This window comes from Onychomys torridus, chromosome 19, assembly GCF_903995425.1.
Source record: "Onychomys torridus chromosome 19, mOncTor1.1, whole genome shotgun sequence".
NCBI lineage: Eukaryota > Metazoa > Chordata > Mammalia > Rodentia > Cricetidae > Onychomys > Onychomys torridus.
The window spans coordinates 9,887,069-9,914,974 of record NC_050461.1 but is presented as its reverse complement, the minus strand read 5'-3'; the positions used below and the strand labels follow the sequence as shown (position 1 = coordinate 9,914,974).

The 27,906-nt window shown below is 44.7% G+C and overlaps 1 protein-coding gene across 2 annotated transcripts in view; it reads right to left on the bottom strand.

Annotated features, from left to right (window-relative positions):
• Fig4 (FIG4 phosphoinositide 5-phosphatase) overlaps positions 1-27,906 on the bottom strand; it is an 85,240-nt gene that overhangs the window by 52,730 nt on the left and 4,604 nt on the right. The window contains exons 2-12 of one of the 2 annotated variants that reach the window (XM_036168977.1): positions 26,811-26,909; positions 25,038-25,161; positions 24,184-24,340; positions 21,892-21,942; positions 18,014-18,162; positions 14,374-14,502; positions 10,676-10,776; positions 10,017-10,179; positions 9,523-9,620; positions 2,876-3,009; positions 1,781-1,897 (exon numbers count right to left, since the gene is read on the bottom strand). In XM_036168977.1, coding sequence (XP_036024870.1) covers positions 1,781-1,897; positions 2,876-3,009; positions 9,523-9,620; positions 10,017-10,179; positions 10,676-10,776; positions 14,374-14,502; positions 18,014-18,162; positions 21,892-21,942; positions 24,184-24,340; positions 25,038-25,161; positions 26,811-26,909 — 1,322 coding nt within the window. The remainder of the gene's footprint in view (positions 1-1,780; positions 1,898-2,875; positions 3,010-9,522; positions 9,621-10,016; positions 10,180-10,675; positions 10,777-14,373; positions 14,503-18,013; positions 18,163-21,891; positions 21,943-24,183; positions 24,341-25,037; positions 25,162-26,810; positions 26,910-27,906) is intronic. The other variant, XM_036168978.1, reaches the window with a different exon arrangement.

Sequence of the window (27,906 nt, the reverse complement as noted above, 5' to 3'; positions counted from 1 at the left end):
GTACAGATTAATAGAAATGGGTTAATTTATGATATAAGAAGTAGATAGCAAGAAGTCTGCCATGGCCATACAGTTTATAAGTAATATAAGTCTCTGTGTGTTTACTTGGTCTGAGTGGCTGCAGGCCTGAGCAGGACTGGAGATAACTCCAGCTACATATATTCCCAGATTTTAAGAGTCATAGTGTTAGAAGAGAAGGTCTCTGGACATCAGGTAATTCTCGAGATAGGTTTTTTGTTTTGTTTTGTTTTGTTTTTTTGTCAGAGCTGAGGACCCAACCCAGGGCCTTACGCTTGCTAGGCAAGCGCTCTACCACTGAGCTAAATCCCCAGCCCGACATCAGGTAATTCCATACTCTCACTTTTTCAGATGTAAAAAACTGAGACAGGTTGGTCACTGTGTTCTACTTAAAAAGAGCTCAGGACGGAGGCATCTTATGCTGCCCGTGTCTCTCTTGGGCACCCTCTCTGTGTTCTTCCAGCATCCCTTGCTTTCCTTTAAGCCCGTATCTTTCTTTGGTCTCTGTAACCACACAGAATTGCAGGCATCTTCCTAGTAAAACCTTCTACACCTTTGTACACACAGTGTACATTAAGATTCCCTAAAATTCAAACCCTGTAAACTAGGGCAGAAGGAAGGGTTCTTCCAAACATAAACATTAATGGTTGATTTGGGGTTTTTCATTTGACCACCATAGTTAACAATGTTAACTGAAAATCAAATGCTGGAAATACATAATATTGATTCCTTTAAAGACAAATAAGGCATAGGCCTTTATCCAAAGCAGCTAACACGCTAGCAACAAGAGTTATAGCAAACCACTGTAGCATGCTAACCAATTCTACGTTCATGAAAGCATCATCGTCAATCAGAAAGATTTCCCTGTTCTTTCTAAATACTAAACAGTGAATTCACTACAGAAAAATTTACTTTACACACATGTCTTATATAATGTTTATTCCACAAAGCAACTGATAGGACTCCTGTGGCTCCCATCTGAAGGTATATAATCACCACAGGAACTCCCAAGTACACAGTGAATGTTCACTACATACTCCCCTTAGCAGCCTGCCTCCCCACAAGACTGTTAGTCCATCCATCTATTCTTTAATTAGCATAGTCCTCCTGTATTTAGAATATCTTACTCTGTGTGTGTGCGTGTGCGTGTGCGTGTGTGACTGTGTGCATGCCGCAAGCTCTTGGAATCTGCCTGTCTGTGCCTCCTAATGCTGGAGTTACAGGCACACACAGCCATGCACAGCTTTTCACATAGGTGTTGGCAATTCACACTCAGGTTCTCATGCTGTCACTAAGTCCTCTCTCCAACCCCTGGAATATTTTGTACATAAGAACAAACACCTTGATTTAGGTTTTCCTTGTGTATGTGGTGTGGGGTGTGGGGCACTTGTATACCTCACAGTACCCGATAAGAATGTCAAAGGACAGCATGTGGGAGTCTTTTTTCTCCTTCTAGTATGTGGGGCCCAGGAGTTCAGGCTTGATGGGAGGGGCCTCTACCGGCTGAGCCCTTGTGCTCACTTCACATTGTTTTTTAGAAAAGGGGTCTCCAACTGGCCTGAGCTCTCCAAGTGCGCTAGGGTGGCCAGTGAGCCCCAGGGACCTGCCTGTCTGCCTCCTTGGTGTTGGGGCTACAAGCACATGCCACCACACTGGCTTTCCTGCGGGAGGTCTAGGGACTGAACTCGGTGTTCAAGCTTGCATGGCGATTACTTTATCTCTCCATCGCTTATTTCAAGTGTCTAACTAATATCGAACGTACTTTTCATCTGGCCGTAAAACACTGCAGTAAGAGTCAGGGCGGTTCACAAAGAACCCTGTTTTCTTTACCACGCTTTCTGCAATCACGTTCAGCCGATCGAGAACATTGCACAGCTTACTGAGAGAGGAAGAGAGAAAAAGTGAGAACTCAGGTGTCAATATATCATGACTCTCCCATCTGAAGCTAACAACATCAACAGCAGCCATGTTCAGGGACTCGATTGTTTTAATCATGCGGTTTATGTCACAGAAACACCAAAATAATTAAGGTAGAATTACAATGTGTAGTCAATAACTAACAATAAGACCAGTAACTTAATATCAAACACTGGTATCAAACTCCTCAGTCTTGGCCTGGGACATTCCCGTGAGAGGTTTTCAACAAAGCCTTTCCATCCTCAGTAGCAGTCAGTCAAATGACTCCATAATCAGGCAATAACTATGCATAGTGCAGTGGCAAGGGAAGATGAGTTGGAAAATAAATTAATATGACTGCAGCAATGCCTTAACTAACACATTCCAGGTAAATGTGTGTGTGTGTGTGTGTGTGTGTGTGTGTGTGTGTGTGCATGTGCGCATGCATGCACGCGCCTGGTGCATTAACTCCATAAAATCATTCAACAATATAGTCACAGTAAATAAACCCAGAACTCATATGATACACGGTAAACAATGCAAAGTTCAATGGACCAAATCTTGAGAGACAGGAGGGATGAGGAAGCGTCCCAGGGCAGTGGTGGAGGTGGGTGACAGGCAACAGGAAAACCCTGGGCTAGAACAGCCCCGAGTAAGTTAAAGTTCTAACACTTCGGAAGCAAGCAGCTGAAGGGGCTTAGTCAGCCCAGTGAGGAGCTAGGATGTATTATCATTGACAGAGTTACTGCACGCTCATCTCTGAGAGGGGTCACCTAGAGGAGCGTCTTCCTTGAAAAACAAGGTAGAGAGAAACCGGGACAGCAGAGAGGAGGTGACAGAATGCACAGGGAAGGAGCTTGTCACCTGTGGAGGCCCTCAAAACCACCTCACCTAAGTCTCACAAAGGAAACCAAAGGAGCTTGTCACCGAGGAGACTCCCCAGCAAGGCGGTCTCTCTCACCTCTTAGTGTACTTGGCCATGTCCCAGGGGATGTAGACAATGGTGTGCTCCGGAGGCAGGAACTGGTTGAGGTAGGTGACGGCGGCCACCAGCTCTTCACTCAGGATCCTCTCATGCTTCCTCTTCTCTCGCTCCTTATCAAAAACATTTCAGATAATTTTTACATTAAAAATCTTCAATGTGGGGCCGAAGAGATGGCTCGGTGGGTATGAGGAACCAGGTTCGATTCCCAGCACCCCTGTGATGGTTCACAACCATTCATGACTCCAGTTCCAGGGGAATCTGATGCCCTCTTCCAACCTCTGTGGGCACCAAATACACACAGTGACATACATGCAGGTAAGACACACATAAAATAAAAATCAATAAATGTATTTTTAAAAACTGTAAATGTCTGAGTTACAAATTACCTTAAAACAGAATTGACTTAACCATTTTTCCTTTTCAGCTAGTTTTGTGGCTTGTACCTCACCTTAGCAAGAAAAGCTTCAGTCTTAAATACTGAAGTGAAACCCAGTTACTAGATGAAAATAATATAAATGTGAATTAAGAGAGCTTCCCTGAATGAGTCAGCAGCCCTGCAGAGCTGGGGAGGCTGGGTGTTCCTGGCTGATCTTCTGCAGCCCCAGTGGCTCCATACAAGCCTAGCCCATACATCCACAATCCACAGCCTAAACCAGTAATGCTCATTTATCAAGGAGGAGACGAGAACCAGGAATGCAGAGAGAAACCAGCATGCTCTGGACAGTCGATCCCTACCCAGGACAGCAGAGAGTGCCTTTGAATCCAACACAGGAAACCTCGAGGCAGCAGGCAGTCACTTTATCCCTTCACACTGTGGCAGCATGCATGACCTGAGGTTGAAAGGCACGCATGGGCCCGAGCCTCACCCCTGCCTCTGCCTGTGGCATCTGCTGGCTTACCTCCCTGCTCTCATTGAGGAAGGCTGTGTGGCCCTGTGCACGCTACCCTTTAGCAAAGCTGTCTGTTTTCCCTGGGCTCCAGCAGTGTCTCCCTCACAGCATGAATGTTTAAAGGAGACAGAAGCATGGCGAGTTCTTCCCATGGCCTTCAGTGAAAAGTTTGTAGCATTACCTTGATCAGGCCTTTCCTTAGAAACAAAGAAAAACTGCAGCAGAGACTTCAAAGATGCTACAGCACCACTGTTGGCATCTAAGTGTGCTGTTTTCACTCATGGTATCCACTTTTCAATTGTCACAAACTGAATTAATAACATTGTAGAAACAAACAAGGCTGTATTTTGCACAGCTGAATAAAACAAATGGAGAAATTACATAAGAATTAAGAACAGAGTTAAGATCAGTAGTTAGGATGAAAGTATACTTTGCTTATATTTTATCTGGGAAAGTTACATATCTAGAATTCTCAAAAGCTCTTTAAATAGAGAAGTAGAGCCCTTCTGAAATTCTCGTGTGAAATCTGCCCCTCTGTGAGAGAATGGAAAGAAAAGTTATTTATTTAGCCTTCCTGGTCACCAAATCTGCTGTGTGCAGTCTGTACTGGATTAGTGCTGATAGGCTGCTCAGTCAGTCCCTCAGGGCTGAAGAACCCTTTCACAAGCCAATGCAAAAGTCCCAGATACAGGTCATCCTGTGTATCAGAGGGTCCTGAGAGGGAGAGGCTCACAACAGGGCAAATGGGAACAGGAAACCAGAAGTGTTTCCTCCTTGCTGTCATCCTGCGGACATGGTCATCCTGTGGACATGGTTAATCTATGGACATGGTCATCCTGTGAACACGGTCATCCTGTGGACATGGTCATCCTGTGGACATGGTTAATCTATGGACACGGTCATCCTGTGGACACGGTCATCCTGTGGACACGGTCATCCTGTGGACACGGTCATCCTGTGGACATGGTCATCCTGTGGACACGGTCATCCTGTGGACATGGTCATCCTGTGGACACGGTCATCCTGTGGACATGGTCATCCTATGGACGGAGTCATCCTGTGGACGGGGTCATCCTATGGACATGGTCATCCTGTGGACATGGTTAATCTATGGACATGGTCGTCCTATGGACATGGTCATCCTGTGGACATGGTCATCCTGTGGACGGGGTCATACTGTGGACATGGTCATCCTGTGGACGGGGTCATCCTATGGACATGGTCATCCTGTGGGCAGGGTCATCCTATGGACATGGTCATCCTGTGGACATGGTCATCCTGTGGACATGGTCATCCTATGGACATGGTCATCCTGTGGACATGGTTAATCTATGGGTATGGGTATCCTATGGACATGGTCATCCTATGGACGGGGTCATCCTGTGGGCAGGGTCATCCTGTGGACAGGGTCATCCTGTGGACAGGGTCATCCTGTGGACGGGGTCATCCTGTGGACAGGGTCATCCTGTGGACATGGTCATCCTGTGGATGGTTAATCTATGGACATGGTCATCCTATGGACATGGTCATCCTGTGGACATGGTCATCCTGTGGACGGGGTCATACTGTGGACATGGTCATCCTGTGGACGGGGTCATCCTGTGGACAGGGTCATCCTATGGACATGGTCATCCTGTGGGCAGGGTCATCCTATGGACATGGTCATCCTGTGGACATGGTCATCCTGTGGACATGGTCATCCTATGGACATGGTCATCCTGTGGACATGGTTAATCTATGGATATGGGTATCCTATGGACATGGTCATCCTATGGACGGGGTCATCCTGTGGGCAGGGTCATCCTGTGGACAGGGTCATCCTATGGACACAGTCATCCTATGGACATGGTTAATCTATGGACATTGTCATCCTATGGACGGGGTCATCCTGTGGACAGGGTCATCCTGTGGACATGGTCATCCTATGGACATGGTCATCCTGTGGACAAGGTTAATGTATGGACATTGTCATCCTATGGACATGGTCAATCTATGGACATGGTTAATCTATGGACATTGTCATCCTATGGACATGGTTAATCTATGGATATGGGCATCCTATGGACACGGACACAGTCATCCTATGGACACTGTTATCCTACAGACATGGGAATTCTTTGGTAGTTAAACCACAACTTACCAAGATCTTCTTCCAAGTGAAAAAAAAGAAGCATTTTCTCTTATCCTATAAACAAAATAGCTGATGACGGGCTAAGGATGTAGCTCAATGGTTGACCGCTTGCCAGGTATGTACAAAGTCCTGGGTTTGAGCCTGTCTCCACCATTGGCTGCCTTGTAAATAAACTTGCTTCCTTAAAACTCCTTCCAAACTACACTGGCAGGCTCCAGGGAGGCCAATGGGCCTAGTTCAGTCACAGGCAATTTCCAGTCACATGAATTAAACAGCACTTTTAATGTGTATAATTAACAGAGGATTCCAAGCACCCTAGGCTCAGGGTTCTATTTAACTAGGGCTTTTCAATGACAATCTATAAAGCCTGAACAAGAGCCTCTCTCCTAGTTCTGGGCATATGTTCCAGTAATAGCTCTAACAGTAATGTCCTTCTATACTAATAATATAGACTAACTGGAAAAGCACTCATAATTATCACAATTTTTTACAGTACAGGAACAGAATCTAGGGCCTTCTACGTGTAGACAGGTACTCTACCACTGAGCTGCATCCACACCTACCCTCTTTACTTTGGGCCGGGGCCTCACTGAATTGTTCAGCTGGACTAAAATTCACTCTTTAGCCCTGGGCCTTAAACTTGTGATCCTCCTGCCTCTGCTTCTTGATCATAGGCTTGTGCCACCAGGCCTAGCAGCAAATCAACAAATGTTTTATTACAGTTTTCCACCTTAACTTTAAACTGTGTGTGTGATGCAGCAATATTAAGTCCAAGTTATATTTTATCAGCTCCAGCTGACATTACTGTGAGCAGACAGGGAACAAGATGTGAATATACAACTTCCGCATTAATGTGAATAAACACGTGTGGACATTATAATCATCTTCGTAATGATTATGAAGCCAATCCTTGGCTGCATGTGATCACAGAAACCAAAAGAAAGGACACTGACTGCCTCTGCCACTCTGGGACCACATATTCCTCCACGTTCTTAACCAAGCACACCTACCACCCACACTGTCCCCGTGAGCCAGGCGTTTAGCGGTACTGCACACACACACACACACACACACACACACACACACACACACACACGCCCCTTTCTTCAAATTGACCACTTCTCTTCTCTTCTTGATTGGCAGCTATGCTTCAGTTAACATTTCTGCCCCTCACACTGGTAGTTCCACAAAGGCAGGAACTGTTCACACAATTACCTTGATATATATAAAACTGTCAAAAATACTGGCTAAGTAATTAAATGGACAAGGATTCCTTGGTTTTTTATTGTTGTTTATTTTTTTATTAAACTGACATTTGCTAATCAACCTCACAGAATAATCTCATATACTGCTATGTTGCTGGCCACTGTCATAGACATAATACAATAAAATCTTTTTATTGATATTGTCAAGGTCTTCTCAACCTCTGGCTGAGGTTCTTTCAATTCACTTGGGTGCAATGGATTTAAAAGTTATTGGATAATCTCACCCTCCAGCCTAGGCCTCTGACCTGCATATCCATCTATGCACATGGTGTGTGGATTAGTCAGTGTACTCTGATGCAGAAGCTGAGAGCCAAGAGACAATTATACCATATTGCCTGAGGTTCTCACAAGCCCACCTAATTCTTGAACCTCATTCCTAAATGAAGCCTTTCAGTCCTAGCGTAGAGTAAAAGGGCCAGCCAAAGAAACCCACCCTGGCCCTGAAACCAGAGCCAGTGAAGGAAATACACCCTGGCCCTAAAACCAGAGCCAGTGAAGTGAAAGAAACACTTTGGCCCTGAAACCAGAACCAAAGAAACACACCCTGACCCTGAAACTAGAGCCAAAGGGTTAAAAAGGGCCAGTGAAAGAAACACACTTTGGCCCTGACCAACTCAGTACAAAAACCAACCAATCCCTGAGCAGGAAAACCAGCCAATCCCTGAGTAAGAAAACCAACCAATCCCTGAGCAAGAAAACCAGCCAATCTCTGAGCAGGGAAGCCAACCAATCCCTGAGCAGGAAAACCAGCCAATCCCTGAGCAGGGAAGCCAACCAATCCTTGAGCAGGAAAACTAGCCAATCCCTGACCAGAAAAACCAGCCAATCCCTGAGCAGGGGAGCCAACTAATCTCTAAACACTAAACCAACCAATCCCTGAGCATGAAAACCAGCCAGTTCTTAAACACAAAATCCAGTCAATCTCTGAGCTTGTCCAAGCTCAGGAGATTGAAATCCAACCAATTCCCACCCTGAAAATCTCCCTGGAAAAATTCTGTCCCTAAGAAGTCCTGTGCCTGTTCAGTTAACAGCTGCCCCTTTTCACCCTGGCAGAGACAGCCACTCTCCTGGATTCCTCCCTCCAAAACACATCTCTTGAAAGAGTTTTGGGTGAAAACCTTCTTTTGCCGGAGCAGAGCAGAGTCTCTGCTGGGAAACTTCCTTAGCAGAGTGGAACAGAGCTCAGCTTTAATGGCTCTCTCGGAGAGAAGCAGGACTGCTACATCCTACAGGGAGACTATCCCCACTGGAACACAGCTGCAGGTATAGCCTGACTTCCCGACAGTCAGAGTACCTTTCTCCTCACAGCTGTAGGTATAGCCTGACTTCCCGACAGTCGGGGTACCTTTCTCCTCACAGCTGCAGGTATAGCCTGACTTCCCGACAGTCGGGGTACCTTTCCCTCCAGAGCTGTAGGTATAGCCTGACTTCCCGATAGTCTGGAGACCTTTCCCCTCACAGCTGTAGGTATAGCCTGACTTCCCGACAGTCGGGGTACCTTTCCCTCCAGAGCTGTAGGTATAGCCTGACTTCCCGACAGTCTGGAGACCTTTCTCCTCACAGCTGTAGGTATAGCCTGACTTCCCAACAGTCAGGGTACCTTTCCCTCCAGAGCTGTAGGTATAGCCTGACTTCCCGACAGTCGGGGTACCTTTCCCTCCAGAGCTGTAGGTATAGCCTGACTTCCCAACAGTCGGGGTACCTTTCCCTCCAGAGCTGTAGGTATAGCCTGACTTCCCGACAGTCAGGGTACCTTTCCCTCCAGAGCTGTAGGTATAGCCTGACTTCCCGACAGTCGGGGTACCTTTCTCCTCACAGCTGCAGGTATAGCCTGACTTCCCGACAGTCGGGGTACCTTTCTCCTCACAGCTGCAGGTATAGCCTGACTTCCCAACAGTCGGGGTACCTTTCCCTCCAGAGCTGTAGCACCTATCGCTCCACATTGGTTTGCAGTTCGTAAAGACTGCCGAGGGAGTGAGCTATATCAAGGAGAGGGCGTGGCAGCTTAGTCTGTGTTCTTAGGTTGTTCTGGGACAAAGGAATTTAATGTAGACTCAGTTCCCACAAGGAAACCAGGAGCCTGGTAGACCAGATCACCCTCTTCCCTTCAGAGAGATCTGCTACTGGTTCCCCAGGGTAGCAAAGGCCAGAAGAAGCCACATGGAATCTGAGGACGAAGAACAGCGGTGCAGGCACAGCAGGCTGGCACAGCAGACACCTCTCCCTCCCTCCCCCACCTCCCTCCTTCCCTCTTTCTCCGGGGAAGGCAAAGCCCAGCTCGCTGACGCCTTTCGTCGGAGGAGAGGTGGCCCCGTGTGTTTGATGAGCACATCATACCTTCACTAAATTCAAGATGATGATGGGGGAGCCAAACCTCTGAAGCATCTGGTCAAAGTGAAGAGCAGCTACATGTGCGAAGGGGTCTGCCTGGTCCACTGAGAAGAAGAGAGGCGGATAAATACCTGAATGGAGCTATGAGGTAGAAATAAAACAAGTGTAGGGTATGCAAAACATGGAAAAGAAATGCAAGTCAACTAAACTAGCACCTTCATTCCCAAATCTCCTCAAGGAGCTCACTGGACACTCATTCAGCATGTACTTATTAACTCCGAATGACTGTCATTTCTGAAGCAAAATAACATGCCATTCACTAATAGTTAAAATTAAGGATGAATTCACTACAGAAAGCTAACAGGAGTTACTCCTCCATAGGCTCTTGCTCAAAGGACCAAACTCTCCCCCAAACCCAACCACTTATTATGTGACAACAATCATCATCTTGAGTGAGAGCAGACAAAAGCACCTCCCAGCAGGCTGGCCCACACACACACGTGTAATAGGGGGTTTAGGCATCATAGTTGAGATGTCTTGGGACCAGTATAAGGGAACCGATCCTCTAACTTGCACGTAGGAGGAATAACTGCCTGCCGTAAAAGACATCACTGATGCATCGCAGAGGATCTGCTCAGTCTCCACTTCGTTAGCAACATCACCCTGGAAAGAGAGGTGCAATCAGAGATAGTGTATGCTCTTAGAACTTCTAAATGAAAAAAATTCAAACACACAATGAATGACATTATAACTCCTATTCTTTATACACCTTAAAAGTGGTAAACCACACCCATGAATATTCAGAGTACACACTGGAAAATCAGATTAAAACATGATAAAGAAAAACAATTAACAACAGTAGAGAACAGACTAGAAAAAAAATCAAATAAGTTACTCAACACAAATATCAAATAATATGTTGGCCAGTATAAATGGTAGGATGGCAGAGAAAAGAAAAACAATTGTGAGAAATTATTCAGGAGATAAAAAAACAACAACACAAGAATCTAAGAAAACGCAATTCTGAAGACCAGAGAGAAGATGAAACACATTCGGATGTTAAGAAGTTAATTAATTAGAAATTGCAGCTTCCTCACTATCAACAAAACTGATGTGAAAGGTTAAAAGGTTAAAACATCACAGCGGTCTGTCGCCTTACCTCACAGTTTGCGCCTCTCTTGAGGAAACGAGTCCCAGCGAACTTGCTGGACCTTCTGGCTATTAGAGTCACATACACTGGCCGCCCGTAGATCAGCAGCTCTTAGAAACCAAGTTAAGGTGTCAGCGTTTGTGGTCGGCCCAGAAGGCTACAAGAATCATCATCCTTCGTGCATGTAACACATCTCGTCCCAAAGCCTTCAGACACCAAGAGCTCCACCAGGAACACAATAGCAGGGCGCCCAATAGTTCCTCAGATCTGTCCGGGTTTGATGGCAACGCCCAACCTGCTCACATGGTAACTGCTCTGACTCTCCAAGGAGATATACAGGGTGCTGTATTATGTCTCTCCCTGTAACCAGGTAAAAACGTGAGAAATGCCACTACCCCTTCCTTCCCCACTCATTAGCATCGTACGCCGGAGGGCATGTGTCATTTAATGTGAAGTGTGAATTAGGAAAAAGTTGTTAATGCCGGGGAAAGGAGTGGCTATAATACTACAGAAGCATCCCAAAGCCTGACGCTGAATGTGTCGCCATGGACTACTTGATTGATACACAGCGTCCGTCATCTTGTTCAAGTTGTCTCCTTAACTTTCTGAGTTATCATCTCACCTACTGAAAAATGGAGGAAAAAGCGGCTAGAGGCTGAACAACTGTAGTCCAAAAAATAAAAATGCCTTAAAATCATAAGGTTTGGGGTGCCACTGTGACTCCAAATAACAGACTTCTGGTCAACCAAACCATAGGTACTCTATAAAAATATCACATAAATATCTTCAGTCCCAATGTTCAAGGTGTATATGAGACATAAGTGAACTTGAATTCCATCCTCAAGTTATCTAAGGTTTAGGCAAATATTCTAAAATCTAAAATATCCAAACTCTGAAACATTCTGGTCATAAGCATTCTGGGTAAGAGACTCATCAGCCTGCACTGCTGCTGGGTTGCTGGGAGGATGAGCTGGGGTAATTGGTGTAAAATTTCTGGTGCTTGGCCTATAGTAAATGTTTAATAAACAGCAATTATGCCTATCACCACACAGGCTTCCAGAATTCATTAAATGACTGATCACCAGGAGCCCGGACTCATCATTTAAACTAATGAGCTTTAAAATGATAATCTATGATGCTGCTTACTATTTTAAAAACAAACATTTATTATAATTACCATATGCCAGGCCCTAAGCTAGCTCTCGGAAATAGAAATCAGGCTAGAACTATACTTTAAAATGGTCTTTAGACACCGCAGCACATTCTCTTTGGTGTCTGTGGTGGGGAAACACTCTCATTCTTCCCAGGAAGACTGTATTTGTGGAAAGAGACAAGTGATTCAGGACCTGATTTTGTCAGGTGGTTGAAGTCAGTATGAAGCCCTGAGCCAGGTTCTCCCCAGCTCTGTTTCAAAGTCCCTGTGTCGGCCACACCTACTCCCCCCCCCCCACTCAGCACAGAAAGCAGCATTATAGCTCTTCAAGGCTGTGCCTCTCAGCTGCCCCCCTAAATTCTCCACAGAGTGTAAGAAGGCACAATGATGGCCACATCATCCACTTGATGGCCTCAAAAACCGTTCTTTAATTATTTCACTGTAGGCTTTTAAAAGCCTAAGGTGGAAGGGAAAAGTATCAAATAAAAACTGAATTCACAAATGCCCTCTGTCATCTCAAAGAGTAACAAGAGAAATGCTAGATAGCATTCCTTCCTCCTCCTCCCCCTCCCCCCCCTCCTCCTCCTCCTCCTCTTCACAACACAATGGCAGCCTGTTGGAAGGTGTCACCATTAGTTAGAATTCATGAAAAGTTACCCTGAGGAGAAAAACCAAGTTGGCATCAAACTGAGCTCACTGACCTCACTCAAGGGCCAACACCTGTTCATTACTGTCCTTCCCAAGCAGGGCTCCGCCTCATCAGGCTTCAACTGTGACTGCAGCCTTTTCTTATACAGATCCCTCAACCCATTTTTACCTCATGCAGCTGGGAAATGGCTGTCAACTCAAGCTTCATGTCACCTTCTTGAACCAAACTGTCAAGTCCTTGGCCTGACAAAGGCAATCTGGCAAGCAGCAACTGACTACTGAGGCAATCTGGAGCCTACCCTTATCTTTCCCATGTCATCCTGTGGTGGTCTGGAAGAATATGGCCCCCACTGGGGGTGGCGCTATTAGGAGATGATGTGGCTTTGTTGGAGGAAGTGTGTCACTGTGGGGTTGGTGATAGAAAATTACAACATGTCCATATGGTTAGGCTTGCCCAGCGGACAGCCTATTTCCGGTTCAAAATAGCCATTTCTGGGTCAGACATCTCGCAGGACCAGGACTCTGTAGCTTTACATGGTTGCGTAAAGCGTGCGCGCATGCAGCCATGTAATCTACGTGCATGCGTGGAGTACCCACATGAGTTCCTGTGCGCATGCATGGCCCAACCTTTATAAAGCCGATGCCATCTTGCATGAGCCCCCCTTATCTCCTCACCCACATGTGTTTCACACAGGCCTGTCACATTTCTGTCCTCTATAATAAAAACTCTTCTGTGGTCTTGTCGTGTTTGGGACGTGTTCCTCGCGGGTAAGAGCACCGCCTAAATAACTAACAGTTGGGCTTTGAGGTCTCCTATGCTCAAGCTACACCTAGTGAGACAGTTCGCTTCCTGTTGCCTATGGATCCAGATATAGAACTCTCAGCTCCTTCTCCAGCACCATGTCTGCCTGCATGCCGCCATGTCCTCCCATGATGATAATGGACTCTGAACTGTAAGCCAACCCCAGTCAAATCTTTTTCCTTTATAGAGTTACTGTGGTCACATTATCTCTTCACAGCAATAGAAACTCTAAGACACATCCCACCTCCCCAGAGCTGCACATACACATCACAAGAAAACAGCTACTTTTTTCTCCAGGTCTAACCTCATGGTGCTTGTCCAACCTGTCACATCTCTCTGTACTCACTGCTAGGGTCTGACTTACGTTTATGGCTTTGGTCAAGGTCTATTCTCATGAGCCTGCCATGTTCCTCCCACCTAACAGCCATTCCGTTTCTTCTCCCAGACATGCACAATCCTTACTGGCTATAGTTTGAATGCCATGCACAAGGCTCTTTCTTCCTTGGTGTTCATAGTTATTCTGTGCTCCTACAAGGTCTGTTCAAAGAGTCTGCACTCCTCATTGCATTTCTACTTAGATGGGCAAGTTTTCCTATTGGAGTATTGTTTTATGTTGACTTGACATAGGCTAGAGTCATTTGAGAGATGGGAACCTTGATTAAAAAATGCCTTGATAAGACCGGGCTTCAGGAAAGCCTGTAAGAAGTTTTCTGAATTGGTGACTGATGGGGAGGGCCTGGCCCATTGTGGGTGGGGCCACCACTGGGCTGGTGGTCATGGGTTCTATAAGAAAGCAAGCTGAGCAAGCCACAAAGAGCAAGACAATAAGTACCACCCCTCCATGGCCTCTATGTCAGTGCCTGCCTTGAGGTTCCTGTGTGCCTGAGTTCCTGTCCTGACTTCCTTCCATGATGAGCAGTGATGTGGAAGCATAAGCCAAATAAACCCTTTGCTCCCTAAATTTGGTCACAGTGTTTTATCACAGTAGTAGTAACCCTAACTAGGGGAGGTACACAGTGATAATTCTAATCTTACAATGTACAACCGTTCTATACTCTGGCACAGCATAATGACGTGCATCTTAAGTGTTTATAAAAAGGATACTTGACTGCCCACAGAACCCATGAATAATATACAGCAGCCAGTCACGATGCACGGTGTTTTTAATTATATCCAGAAGTTCACCATTCCATACATACTTCATATAAGGCTCACTGGAGATCCCAAATACGCCTGAAAAACAAAAGTTAGTAACAGAAAGATAAGGACTTTGACTGACATCCATCCCATTTTTTAAGTTCTTCCACTTGTTTTTAACTTCAGAATACAAGCCTGGACACACCACCACTTATAAGGGCAATCTAATGACTATCAGGACTCAGGGTACTGTGCTGTTCCCGCAAAGTCAAAGAAGAAATGAGTTTTCTGACTTACCAGAGTTTTTAACTCAAAAGAAAATGGGAGCCAAATGAAGGGCATAATGACAAGACACATGGATGAAGCCGGATGTGGCAGAGTGAGCTATGGAGGAAATAGTCTGCAGTCATAGCCCCTGGGCCAGGACTTCCGGCACAGACTCTCAACAGTGTGCCTGAGAGGATCAGGGTGTTCCTTACTTCTGGGTGCTACCATCTGCATGTCTAACAGGCAGCTGCCATGAAGGTGAGACAGATGAGCGATGCATGTGCAGGGCTTAGGGTAGGGGTACACTGTTCATACTTCCCATGTGGCACTGGCTAGTACACCAAGGCTTTTTCACGTGGAAAAATCAGAAGCACCAAACATTGTCATATTAAGATGAATTTATTAATAAATAGTGATGAGTGTCACAGAACTTTATGGAGTGAAAAATAAGAAATAAGCATATTTATATATGAATGGATTCAGCCCACCTTCTTCCCTTCACAGTGTCATCCAGGCATTTATTTAGGTTGAAATCATTCCAATTTAATTCATAAAACTAATGGCTGAACAGATAGCTCAGCAGTAAAAAGCTACTTTTGCCAAGGACCCAGGTTTGATTCCTAGCACCCACATGGCAGTTCACAGTAATCTGGAACTCCAGTTTCATGATGTATGCCAAGCACACATGGTGCACAGACATACCACACATAAACATGAAACAAACAACCATAGATGTCCTCTGCCCTTTCAGTGCATCATGTAAGGGAATGTGTATGGGCTCAGACGTAGCTCACTGGGAGCATGCCTGCCTTACATGCATGAGGCCCTGGGTCTAATCCCCAGCACAACATAAACCAGACATGGTGTGCATACCTGGCCTGTGCCTCTGATTTCAGTTTGGGGGAGGAGCAGCCAGGAGGGGAGTTCAAGATCATCGTCAGCTCTACACCAAGTTTGAGTCTAGCCTGGGCTACAGGAGACCCTGCAGGAGAGGAGAGATCAGAGGACGCGCAGGGTTTGGGGTGCAGTGGTGTATCACTTTCCACTCTGCCACTTTACACAGTGACTTAGCATTGAAATGGCTGAGGTGACGCCATCTTGTCCTGACTTTGTTTAGTGTCTTTCCAGACCCTCCTCAGCCTTCTACACACCCCCAGCCATATCCACCTTGACAATGCTTTTGGGACTGCCCATGCCCCGGCCACGGTCCAGTTGTGTTAACCAGAACAAGTGATGTTGGTGCAGCATAAAACATGACGCTAAAATAACTAAGAGGAAGGGCAAACCAAAACTACTTGTCGTGCAGTGTCTGGAAAACACTGCTGAGCTCTGCAAGAGGACCGATGTTGCTCTGACCCCTTTAAACACTGATTTAATTACAGCTTTTGTCTCGAGCTTCAACACCAAAAGACTTTCAGAGGCATGACCTCTCCTGGTCACTTTCTTAAATACTAAGGACTTAAATACTCATAATTGGCTAATTAGTGTGTTTGCCGATGACTATCTCCTGGGGGACACTGCAGCATCTCCACAGCCTGTGAACAGGAAATGCTACTGCTCATCTCAGAGATGTTGGGCCTGATGAGCTTATAGGAAGTCCCTAAAGCACTTCCCACTACACCAAAGACTTTGTGGGGATTTTGGCAAACCTACTCTTCCATCTTCTCCCCTCACCCCCATTTCCTACAAGTTTCCCCAGGGGAGTAATTCCCAACCCCAGGAAAGACACCTGAATCCCCCAGCACCTGGCGCTGTGTTACATGCAGTGACAGAGAGAAACAGAAGTAGATGCCATCAATGACACTAATCCGATGATTGTGGCTCCTGCACGTGACCCAGTGTAATCATGGGGTTCTTAGAGGTGAGCTCTGGGTGACTCAGTGCGTGAAGAACAATTTACCAATCACTGCTGGCTTCCTGGTGGAAAGCCACCAGCTCGCAACAGGGGACAATCCCTAGAAGGTGAAAGGACAAGATCTGGTTTCTCTTCTTAAGCCGAGAACAGAATGTAGTCCTGCTGACAGCATGTTTATCTGAGTCCTCTCTGGCCTTCCTTCCGGGAGACAATGTGTATGTGCTGTAAGACGTCACCTGGCGGCAGTTTACAGAGGCAACGGAAAGCAATATGCTCTTCAGTCATACCTGCCCAGAGCTGTTCTCCACACAGCAAAAGTCACTTGAGAGGCTTAATCCAGAACCCAGATCGCACATTCAAATCCAGAGCTGGGTGGCGCATGGGGCAAGTTCAGCGACATTTTTGACTCCATAGCTGCCTGACCTCTATGGTGTCCCATAATTTGGGTCACAGTTCATGTGCCTGAAGCACAGATCTGCTTGGACTCAGCTCAACTGATAATCAGGTAAATTAATTAGAGTCGCGTGCAATGCTATGGGTAACATTCAGGTGAAAACAGGCTGGGTGAGAACAGAGCCTGTGGGAAAGCACAGCCCCTTGCCACGTGTCCTTCATGGACAACCTCCATCTATGTTAGAGTGGATTCTGCCTCTGCACCTGCATCTCCATCCTTACCATTTAAGTAAGGTAAAGGAAGGAAGGGACTCGGAGCCATCACTGGCTCCCAACTTCTCCACAGTCAGCCTGCTTCAGCTAAGGTATTTTAACGTGAAAGGATTCTGTCACAACATTCACAACGCTTGCTTTGCTAGTTCTAGACCAAACCCAAAACAATGGCACTAAAGGTGCCCACAGAGGGACAAAAGGTCACTGGTTGTCTGGCTTAGTCTGGGTCTCCAGGGACTCCTGAGGCTGGTCTACTGTGGTCTAGCAACAGCCTGATGGTTCCAGGCAAGAAGTCGGCCTGTGAGGGACTGATCTGTCAAGCTGGGACCAGTCACAGTATCGTGGCCTTGGGACACTGACCACTAGACTTTCAACTCTGGTCCTCAGTGTCCTACCTCATCTTTATTTCTGTACGACTACCCTGTACCTGCCCAGCAGAAGTTTTATGTGGCTTAGAATATTACATGTCAATGTCCAGCACATAACAGGTAACTTCTGCCCCAATCTTGACTCATAATTGACTAATCTCTATGAAGGAAAATAAGATGGTGTGCATAAAACTTTATTCAGACTAGATCTGAATGTGCTCCATTAAAAAGTATATGAATAGTTTCTAGAAAATGACAACATATAATTTCTGGCTGGACTATAAATAAAATCATATGGTGATTAACGATGGCTTTAAAAATGAATTGGTCAAGGTCATGTCTCCAAAATAAGCCCTGTAAGGATAACGACCAAGGGATAAGGAATGAGGAATGTGGGAGAAGCTAAGGAGACGCCATGTTAGCATGTATCAGGGGTGCAGGAATCACCTACCGCTGCCACCTTGTGTAATTAATCCTTCATCTTCAAAGATGTCAAAGCTCTCCTGGCGTGTCTTGGACGTTTCGGACTTTAGCATCTCCAGGGGCATTCGCAGGACGGTAAGATTGTACTGAAGCGAGTGGGACAAGTCATAGCTGTAACTGAGAAGGGAATTCAGATGTAGAATTACAGAAGCAAAGGCATCTCACGGCCTTGGCTCCCACCAATGCCACCAGCAATGGCAATCTGTGAGCGGAATTACTCTGCACCTGTTATTCCACTGCTAAAGGCACACTTCAAAAGTAGCCACATGTCAACATGACCGGAGAGTATACAAAAACCTCACCCCTGACTTACATCTTTACACTAGAAATACACAGTTAGGTTGTGGGTCATGTATGTTCACTGACTGGTACAACATGCACCTTTTTTTTTTTTTCTTCATCATGGTGATATCAATCTAAGTCTGATCGCTCATACCAACTTGAACTTTCCTATGTCCGTGAGTGGGTTCCATGGCTAGAGCGGTGAAGGACAACATTGTCATCAACAGTGCGTGGCTCTCTCTGCCACAGTTTACACATGAGCAACAATAACTGCAAACTTTGGAATGAAGCAGGGTGAGTATATAATGCAGGCTACTGCAGTGAAACATATTCTAGGAAATAAAAATGATGCAAAAATTACAATAGTCTCTATAAATAATATTTGGTCTTCAGGCCAAAAAAATAAATAAATAAAACTATTTTGATTCTGATTTCATAAGATCAACAATTTTTTCCTGCTATTGAAATAGGATTTTTTCTAACATATAATAACCTGATTATAATTTCCCCTCCCTCTGCTCCTCCCAGTTCCTCTCTACATCCCTCCCATCCAGATCAACCCCTTTTCTGTCTCTCATTAGAAAATAAACAGGTTTCTTTATGAGCCAATAATATAATAATATAAATTATAAACAAAACCTGTCACACCAGAATTGGACAAAACAAACCAACAGAGGGAAAAGAGCCCAAGAGAAGGCACAAGAAACAGACCCACTCGTTCACACCCTCGAGAATCCCATAACCACACTAAACTGGAAGTCATGATATGCATGAAGAGGATCTGCAGGGTAAAAAGAGAGAAGAGGGAATACATACATACATACATACATACATGTACGTATAATAAAAATTTGTAAAATAATAAGATAATTAAAAAAAGAAAAAAAGGAAGAGCCCTGACATGACACTATGAGACAAGGATGCTGTGGAGTTAATTTCCATCTACTGCTGGGCATGCAGCCTACCCTTAAGAGTACTTTGTCTTCTCAGTGAAACTCCCATGAAGGAAACTAAATTTTCATTTCCAAGTGGTTATCAGTTGGAGATAGCTCCAGGGTTAGGGATGAAGGCATGTGTCCACTTCTCCCTTCAACTCTACAACCCCAACTGGTGCAGACCCGTGCAGGTCCTGTGCATGCTGCCATGGTTTCTGTGACCCCAACTGGTGCGGACCCGTGCAGGTCCTGTGCATGCTGTCATGGTCTCTGTGACCCCAACTGGTGCGGACCCGTGCAGGTCCTATGCATGCTGCCATGGTCTCTGTGACACCAACTGGTGTGGACCCATACAGATCCTGTGCATGCTGCCATGGTCTCTGTGACCCCAACTGGTGCAGACCCGTGCAGGTCCTGTGCATGCTGCCATGGTCTCTGTGACTCCAACTGGTATAGACCGGTGCAGGTCCTATGCATGCTGCCATGGTCTCTGAATTCCAATGTGTGATGAAGATTAACAATTTTAAGTATTTCTAGTTGCCCATTTAACACAGAATTTCAGAAGCTATCTTGAGGTTCAAGTGCAGTTTTCAGGCAGTATCTTAAGTATTACAATTCTCTTGGGAGAGTCACACATTCATTATGATCTCTCCATTTATTTCCATAATTTTATTGAAATGAATTCCAGTTTTGTCTGTAAAACTCAGGTTTAGCACCTTTGCTTAATAGATCCACTTACTAGCACTTAGCCCTGAATGGAGATGAGCTGATTAAGAAGCTAGTTTCTAGTTGGGCACGGTGGTACAGGCCTGCAATGCCAGCATGTGCAGGCTGGGGCACGGTGGTGCAGGCCTGAGATCCCAGCATGTGCAAGCTGGGGCACGGTGGTACAGGCCTGAGATCCCAGCATGTGCAAGCTGGGGCATGGTGGTGCAGGCCTGAGATCCCAGCATGTGCAGGCTGGGGCATGGTGGTGCAGGCCTGAGATCCCAGCATGTGCAGGCTGGGGCACGGTGGTACAGGCCTGCAATGCCAGCATGTGCAGGCTGGGGCACGGTGGTGCAGGCCTGCCATCCCAGCATGTGCAAGCTGGGACACAGTGGTGCAGGCCTGAGATCCCAGCATGTGCAAGCTGGGGCATGGTGGTGCAGGCCTGAGATCCCAGCATGTGCAGGCTGTGGCAGGTTCAGGGTCAAACCCAGCCTGGGCTACATAGTGAGGCCCAGTCTCAAAACAGCACCAACACCACCAAGCTGGTTTCTGATTTTCAACAATCAATTCTTCCTACTTAAAACAAGTCTTTTCTCACAGCTGAGTCTTGAGAGAGTTGCATAACCTTCTTCAAACCCTACTTACAAAACCTAAAGACTTAAAGTAGTTTAACTTGAGGAATGACTTGATCAGAGTTTAGTATGGTCAAAGTGACATAGGAGCCCATTTCAAAGAGTGAGCCCAAACCTTAGTATTAACTCACAGACACTATAAGCACAACCTTCTGAAAAGTAGATGATAAAGACAAGCACATGGAAATATACAACCATGAAACACGTGGGGATAAAAAAAAATCACTTCATTGAGAACCCTATGACATAATAATTTTAGCTTCACATTACATATGTGTTTATTTTATAAATAAATAGTTGACTCTATTAACAATTAAAGACAAGTCTACCTGGTCTGTGCATAGCACTGGTGTGCACAGATGCTGCAGGCCCTTGCTCCAGCTCGACTTGGGTCCTGATTGGCAGATGTCCTTGCTCCAGCCCAACTCACTGATTGGTGAATGACCTCGCTCCGGCCCAACTCAGGTCCCGATTGATGAATGCCCTCACTCGAGCTTGATTCAGGTCCTGATTGGCAAATGCCCTCTTTCTGGCCCTACTAGGGTCCTGATTGGTGGTGAATGCTCTCATTTGGCCCCACTCAGGTCCTAATTAGAGAATGCTATTTTGTGCTCTACTTTTCAGTCTGGACATTACAGCAGACAGAATCCTCCATCTATCACATACCCAATTCTCTCCAGCCTGCATATTGGTCACTCCTATCTAACACTATCATAATGGTCTACCATTTGCTTATTTGATTAATTACCAGCTTGGTGTGGCTGCTTGCTGGCTACGTTAAACAGATCTCCACAAATATCTCCATGCCAAAAGAAATTTCCATTTCCTCTGCCAAAACATATTCTTAGACTGTATTTTCACATCTGTTTTAATGCTATATTCATTCCAGGAAAACTATTAATTCATCAGTATTGCAATACTTTTACCTATTTCTAATTAACTTCACTTAATTTTGCCAGACCCCTAACTGAAACTGAACCATGGCACTGTTACAACTCTGCATTAGAACTGCTACAATTTCATTTTTCATAATTTAAAATTCCAAACTGATTATTTCTTTAAATTGTATTTATTCCTTTCTGAAACAAGGTAATTTTTATAGTGACCATAAATACCTTTATCCTTGTCCATTTACATTTTCAAGAATTGAGTTTTTAAAAGGAAGAAATTCTTAGAGTGTAAGATTTTACATGAAATAATCTGGCTATTGACTGTATTCCAAGTCCCTTTCTATAATCTAATAAAATTAAAGTGACAAATTGAAGTAAAATCAAGCTCAAACTTACCTAAAGTAAAAATTGCTGGATAGATCCACATTTTGAAATATCCTTAGGTACCTATAAAAAATTAAAGCACGTAATAAACATGAAATGTTATCTTTCATGGCTTACATGAAAGATACAGTCAGGGTACCCTTACATTAGTAAGTGTGCTCAGTGGGCTGTGGAATTCCAGCCACCTCTGGCATGGGTCTGCATCTGCCAACCATCCCTCAGAGACTAACTTACTTTGCTCCTCCTTATGTAGTGGCTGTGCTCTCAAATGGGCAAGGCACAGGCTGGGGGCAAGGGAGGAATAAAGACAGTTTGTTCTTTTCGGTGAGCTTTACAATTTCTCAGAGGATAGAGAAAAGACAGTTACAAAAGTTAACAAAATACTGTGGGTTACCATAACTTTACATTGGAAAGATTTTAAACATGAAAATAGATGAGGATAGAGTGTGTGTGGGTGTGCAAGCCTGCAGAGGCTGGGTGGTGGGTGTGCAAGCATGCAGAGGCTGGGTGGTGGGTGTGCAAGCATGCAGAGGCTGGATGGTGGGTGTGCAAGCATGCAGAGGCCGGGTGGTGGGTGTGCAAGCATGCATAGGCTGGGTGGTGGGTGTGCACGCATACAGAGGCTGGATAGTGGATGTGCAAGCCTGCAGAGGCTGGGTGGTGGGTGTGCAAGCATGCAGAGGCCGGGTGGTGGGTATGCAAGCATGCGGAGGCTTGGTGGTGGATGCCCCTGTCAATGTTCCCTTGAGACATGGACTCTCACCCAACTGAACCCAGAGCTTGCCATTTTTTCCAGCTAGAATGGCTACCAGAGGATCCCAGTGACGTTTCTGTCTCCTTGCCCTCTAGCTCTGGGGTTGGAGGAACCTGCAGCCACCCCTGGATATTTATGTTAGTGCATCTTCACACTTGTGCAGGAAGCACTTCACCCACTGGGCCATGTCTCCAGTCCTAATGCCCCCTTTGAATGCAAGGCAACGGGAACAGCACAGATTACCTTAGCAGTTCTGCGAGCATGCAGAACTCATCAGACAAATCCACATTGTGGGACCCTTTGCAAGACCCTTAAAAAAATGTACAAGCCACCAAAAGAAACTAGAGGGCCTGTAGCTGGGTGGTGGTGGTGCATGCCTTTAATTTCAGCACTTGAGAGATGAAGGCAGGAGGATCTCTGTGAGTTTGAGGTCAGCCTGGTCTACAATGTGAATTCCAGGACAGCTAGGACTGTTACACAGAGAAGCCCTGTCTTGAAAAACCAAAAAAAGAAAAAGAAAAAAGAAAAGAAAAAACTAGAGGATTTTGTAGATTTCAGAACTGGCATGACAGGTACAGCCTGTGAATCTAGATTCTTGAAGACAGGTATGTGCATGCACATACATACAAAGAGCTATAAAGGACTTTATTGGGTCAATTTTAGGAAGCATGTGGACAATTTTAGGAAGCTAAGGGTACCAAATTCGTATTAAATTTAGGATCTCTTGATACAGATTAAGTATCAGTTGTGAGAAATGCTTGGGACTGGAAGTGCTTCCTATTTTGGCATTTTTGGGAAATACATCTAAACACAATGAAGTAACTAACGCAGACTTCAGTAGTGTTTCACACGCAGCTTAAGATTTTGTTCAGCAGCTGGTGCGTCTGTTCTCTGACTGTGACACATCATCAGAAGTGGGCTGTGTTCTTTCCATCATGACATCATGTCAGTGCTTAAGGCAGTTTCAGATCTCAGGTTTGCACATTAGGTTTCTCAGCTAAGCAACTTAGAAGAATGGAGTTTGCCTGTGTATTTGGGAGAGGGGCGGTATGCATCTAAGCAGAGGCCTCTAATGGTGAATTTTGAAGAAAGGCATATTGGTGTTCCCTAGACTGTCTTTATTCCCGATTTTCTGTAGATCTGAAATCTCTTAGAGGTTTGGTAACGTTATTAAGACTTGAGAATGTGAGATAAATTATCAAATTGGTAGATTTGATAATAATTAGTTCAGTTGATGTCATGTAATAAAAATAAAAAGAAGCCAAGATATATTTGGTTGGTAATAGTTTAGAATTTAGTTATGCTTTGTCATGTTCTTTAATATAGTGATTTAATAATATTAAAATGAAATTAACTTACAATTAATACTGTGTAATATGTAGACATTATCCACAATACAGTACCCCTGTCTAAACTGTTAGAAAAGACCTATATGACCCTAAACAGAAACCGGAATTTTGACTCAACATTTGATTTTCTATCCACATTTGTATTTCTTTGGTTCTATTGGTGTCAGAAACAAAGAGTAAGTTGTCGGCACCAGTACGTACCTAGCTTCATCGGGGTGAGTAATCCGGACAGAGTCATTGGGGATATAAATCATATTTGTATCTTCAATCTTATATATCGCATGACCTCCAATATCCGCCATTTTCCTCCGCTTAGTTATTAACACAATATAGTAGCCTTCTAAAAACCTGACAAAACCTGTGCAGTAATAAATATAGTGTCATATAAAGTCAGTAATGTAAACGATTTTAGATACATATTTACCAAAGACTTCATCATTTCCTACTTTCATATTTTCATAACTTTATAGCCATATAAATTTTTGGCACTAATATAACCTAAAAATATTATGGGAGTGGTAGTCTGGAAATGCAGCTCAGTAGGTAGAGGGCTTGCCTGGCGTGTACTAAGCTGTGGGTTCAGTCCACAGGTCTGCATAAAATCAAGCACAGAAGCATGAACTGATCATCTCATCACTTGGGATGGCAGCAGGAATTCAGACGTCCCAGATCGTCTTCAGTTATACGGTGAGTTTGAGGCCAGTTACACACAATATGTGCATTCTATATGTCTAGTAGTATACTTTTTATGCATAAGACAGGGTCATGTAACCCATACTGGCCTCAAACTCTCCTGGCCTCCACAGGTACCAGGCATGCACATGGTACACAGACATGCATGTAGACAAAATATTCATATATTAAAAAGTAATACAAGAAATTAATAAAAAATAATATTTTAAGATATAGTGTGGGCCGACTGACTGATAACGATGTTTAAAGCAGCCAAAGCCATAGGTGACGTGTTAAGACTATACAGCTATCGAGTTGTATAAGCAATCTCTGATCCGTATCAGAATACACAGAGAAGGGGGGAGAGGAGGCACATCACTTACCTACAATGCCAAATGCTGAGACAGCTCGAAACAACCCAGAGGACCCTTTCTGGCTCATCTTGGTTCTGTTTCCTAGGTCCAAGCGGCCAAGCAGTTCCCGCACTTCTTGCTGAGTGTACACGTGCTGAGAAACAGGCACAGGTCACCGTAAGGCTGTGTGCGCTTTCCCCTCAGAAGGCTGTGTGCGCTTTCCCCTCGGGTTACTCGCTCGCCTCTGGAAACTGTGAGTGGCTGCAGGAACTGCCTGGTGCATGACTAAATCACCAACAGTTAAGGCTGGTGCCTGGATCGCATCACTAGGTCCAAAATTAGGTCACAGCTTTGCACTCTGAACTTGGGATTCAGAGATCAAAGGGACCCACCTATTTTAGTAAGTTTGTGAACCCCTTAAAATGAGACGCGTTTAAACCCTTGGCTAGACGTGTGTTTGTATGAGACAGCCCGTAGCTGTTTGCTTCTCAAACGTCTCCCCAATCAATCACCCCATCACCAAGTGAAACCAAAACCACTTCACCATATTGATAAAAGTTTCCAGGCAGATCCTGGGGCATGGACCCCGAAGCACAGTGCAGGAAATTAAAAGCCCTAATAATGAATTTATCCACAATTGTGGTGATATTTTGTGTATCAAATAAAGCTTGTCTGAGGATCAGAGGACAGAGCCAGCCACTAGATTAAACACAGAAGCCAGGCAGTGGTGGCACACACCTTTAATCCTAGCACACAGGAGGCAGAGATCCGTCTAGATCTCTGTGAGTTCAAAGCCACCCTGGACTACATGAGACTGATTCAGTCTAGGAGAGAAACAGAGCCTGACATTGGTGGCCCACACATTTGGGAAGCACACACGCCATTAATCCCTGCACTGGGAAGGAAGTGAAATGGCTGGGCACAGAACGGCATATAAGGCGTGAGGAGACAGGAACTAGAGACGCCTTTTCGGCTGAGGACTCAGAGGCTCGCAGTCAGAGCGTTAGTGGTGATAGGATCTTGCCTTCCATTAGGCCTGAGGATTTGGTAGTGGTGAGAAGTTCCTCTAGTGTCTTGTTCCTTTGTCTCTCTGATCTTTCAGCATTCACCCCAATATTTGGCTCTGGGTTTTTTATTATAAGACCACTGAGGAATTCGTACAACACACAATTGTGAGAACACAGAATACTTCTGCAAAAAGTTTAATGAAAATGATTCCAAACTATAACTACTAACGTACTTGACAAAAAAAAAAAGAGCCTGTATGGATTCAGAAATATTCAGCTGGGAACTTCAATACAAAGAGCAAGTTCCCTCATTTGGAAAAACTAAAGTTAACCCTTCACCACCACCACCACACTACCTTGTACCTTTGACTAACAGCCCCATGCTCCTGTACCGCTTTCACTAAGCCTCCGCTCTCCCGAGTCTGGATAACAGTTGCTTTGCCCTTTCTGAGTGCACAGCAAACCATCCGATGTGATTTCCATCTGCACAGCAAAAGTCTGCAGCACAGACGCCCGCCCGGCTTCCACTGAAGCACAGTAACGTGTAATCTCTTCGGTAGACACAATATGAAGTTACACTGAAGTCCACAAAGGTCAGTTGCTTAAGAGAACACACTCATTATCTTACGGGGAAGTGTGTGCTCTCAAAACAGATCAATTGAAAGACAAAGTATAATTCTGCCTAAGTTCTCAACACCAGTATTTCTAGAAGCCAAGCTGGGGAATGTAGATGTGTAATTAAAAAAAAAAAAAAGCTCAGAACATGCTTCTGTGGGCAGTGAGGTCTGATACTTACCCTATCATCAATTATGACCAAATCTTTTGGCTCCGTTCTATCAATTTTCAAGACACGGAATTTCGTTTCTGCATGATTGCTTCCGACTAGAAAGTATCTCTACAAAGAAAGAGATGGTCAGTTTCAAAGACATTTTGCCCTACAAACATTTTATAACCACATTACATTTTAAAAATGCATTCATCAGGTCAGGTTGCTTTGTAGAGAGTGTTTTTAAGATGTGTTTGTTAAGTATAACAAGAGGCCTAAATTGACAGATTCCTAGAGGTCAATTTTTAAATTGAAATATTCTCAGTGTCTTCAGGATAAGCATCAGTCTGATATCTGAAATAAACCCAGGACCAGGTCAGATGAATTCAATCGTATTACAACATTAGAGATTGGCCTATGTGATGGTTCAGCCTGGCCTGGAAGCGGCAGTATTGGCAGGCATTAGAACGCTCAACATGGAATTAGGAAGTTTAGACAATTATAGCTATTAAAATATTATAGTTTGGCAAACAAGTCTTTGAAATTTTTCTACACAAAATGACTAGAAGGTACCAGCTCTGAAGATGCACCCCAATCCAAGAGACTGCAATGCTCACATAGTCCCCAAAGCCTTCCACAGAGAAGCTATTGGAAACAATACCCATCATACACCTGAACACAACATTAGGTGCCAGATCATGGGAATGATACAAATAATAACAATGTTGAAAATAGTAACCCTGTACTGAAATACAAAATTTATAAGTGAAACCATACAGATTGTCTTTTTTTTTTTTTTTTTTTTTTTTGGGTGGTGCTAAGACTCAAGCCCAGAGTCACCCATGCTAAGCACACACTCTACCAAGCTTTCTCCCTAGTTCAATTACTCTTAAATTACTTTAAAGAAGATATGTAAAATTCCATTAGCAAGAAATAAATATGTAAAGGTCTTGTAAAAAGTAATGCTTTTCGAACTAAAAAGCTTGAGAAGACACTGCCATGATCAGCTGGCATCTCACCATCTCACTGGTCATGTGATGTACAGATAAGGCAATTAAATAATAAATACACATTCAAGGTCAAGTTGAAGAGCATCCACCCTAGGAAGGCGAAGCAGAGGAGACTA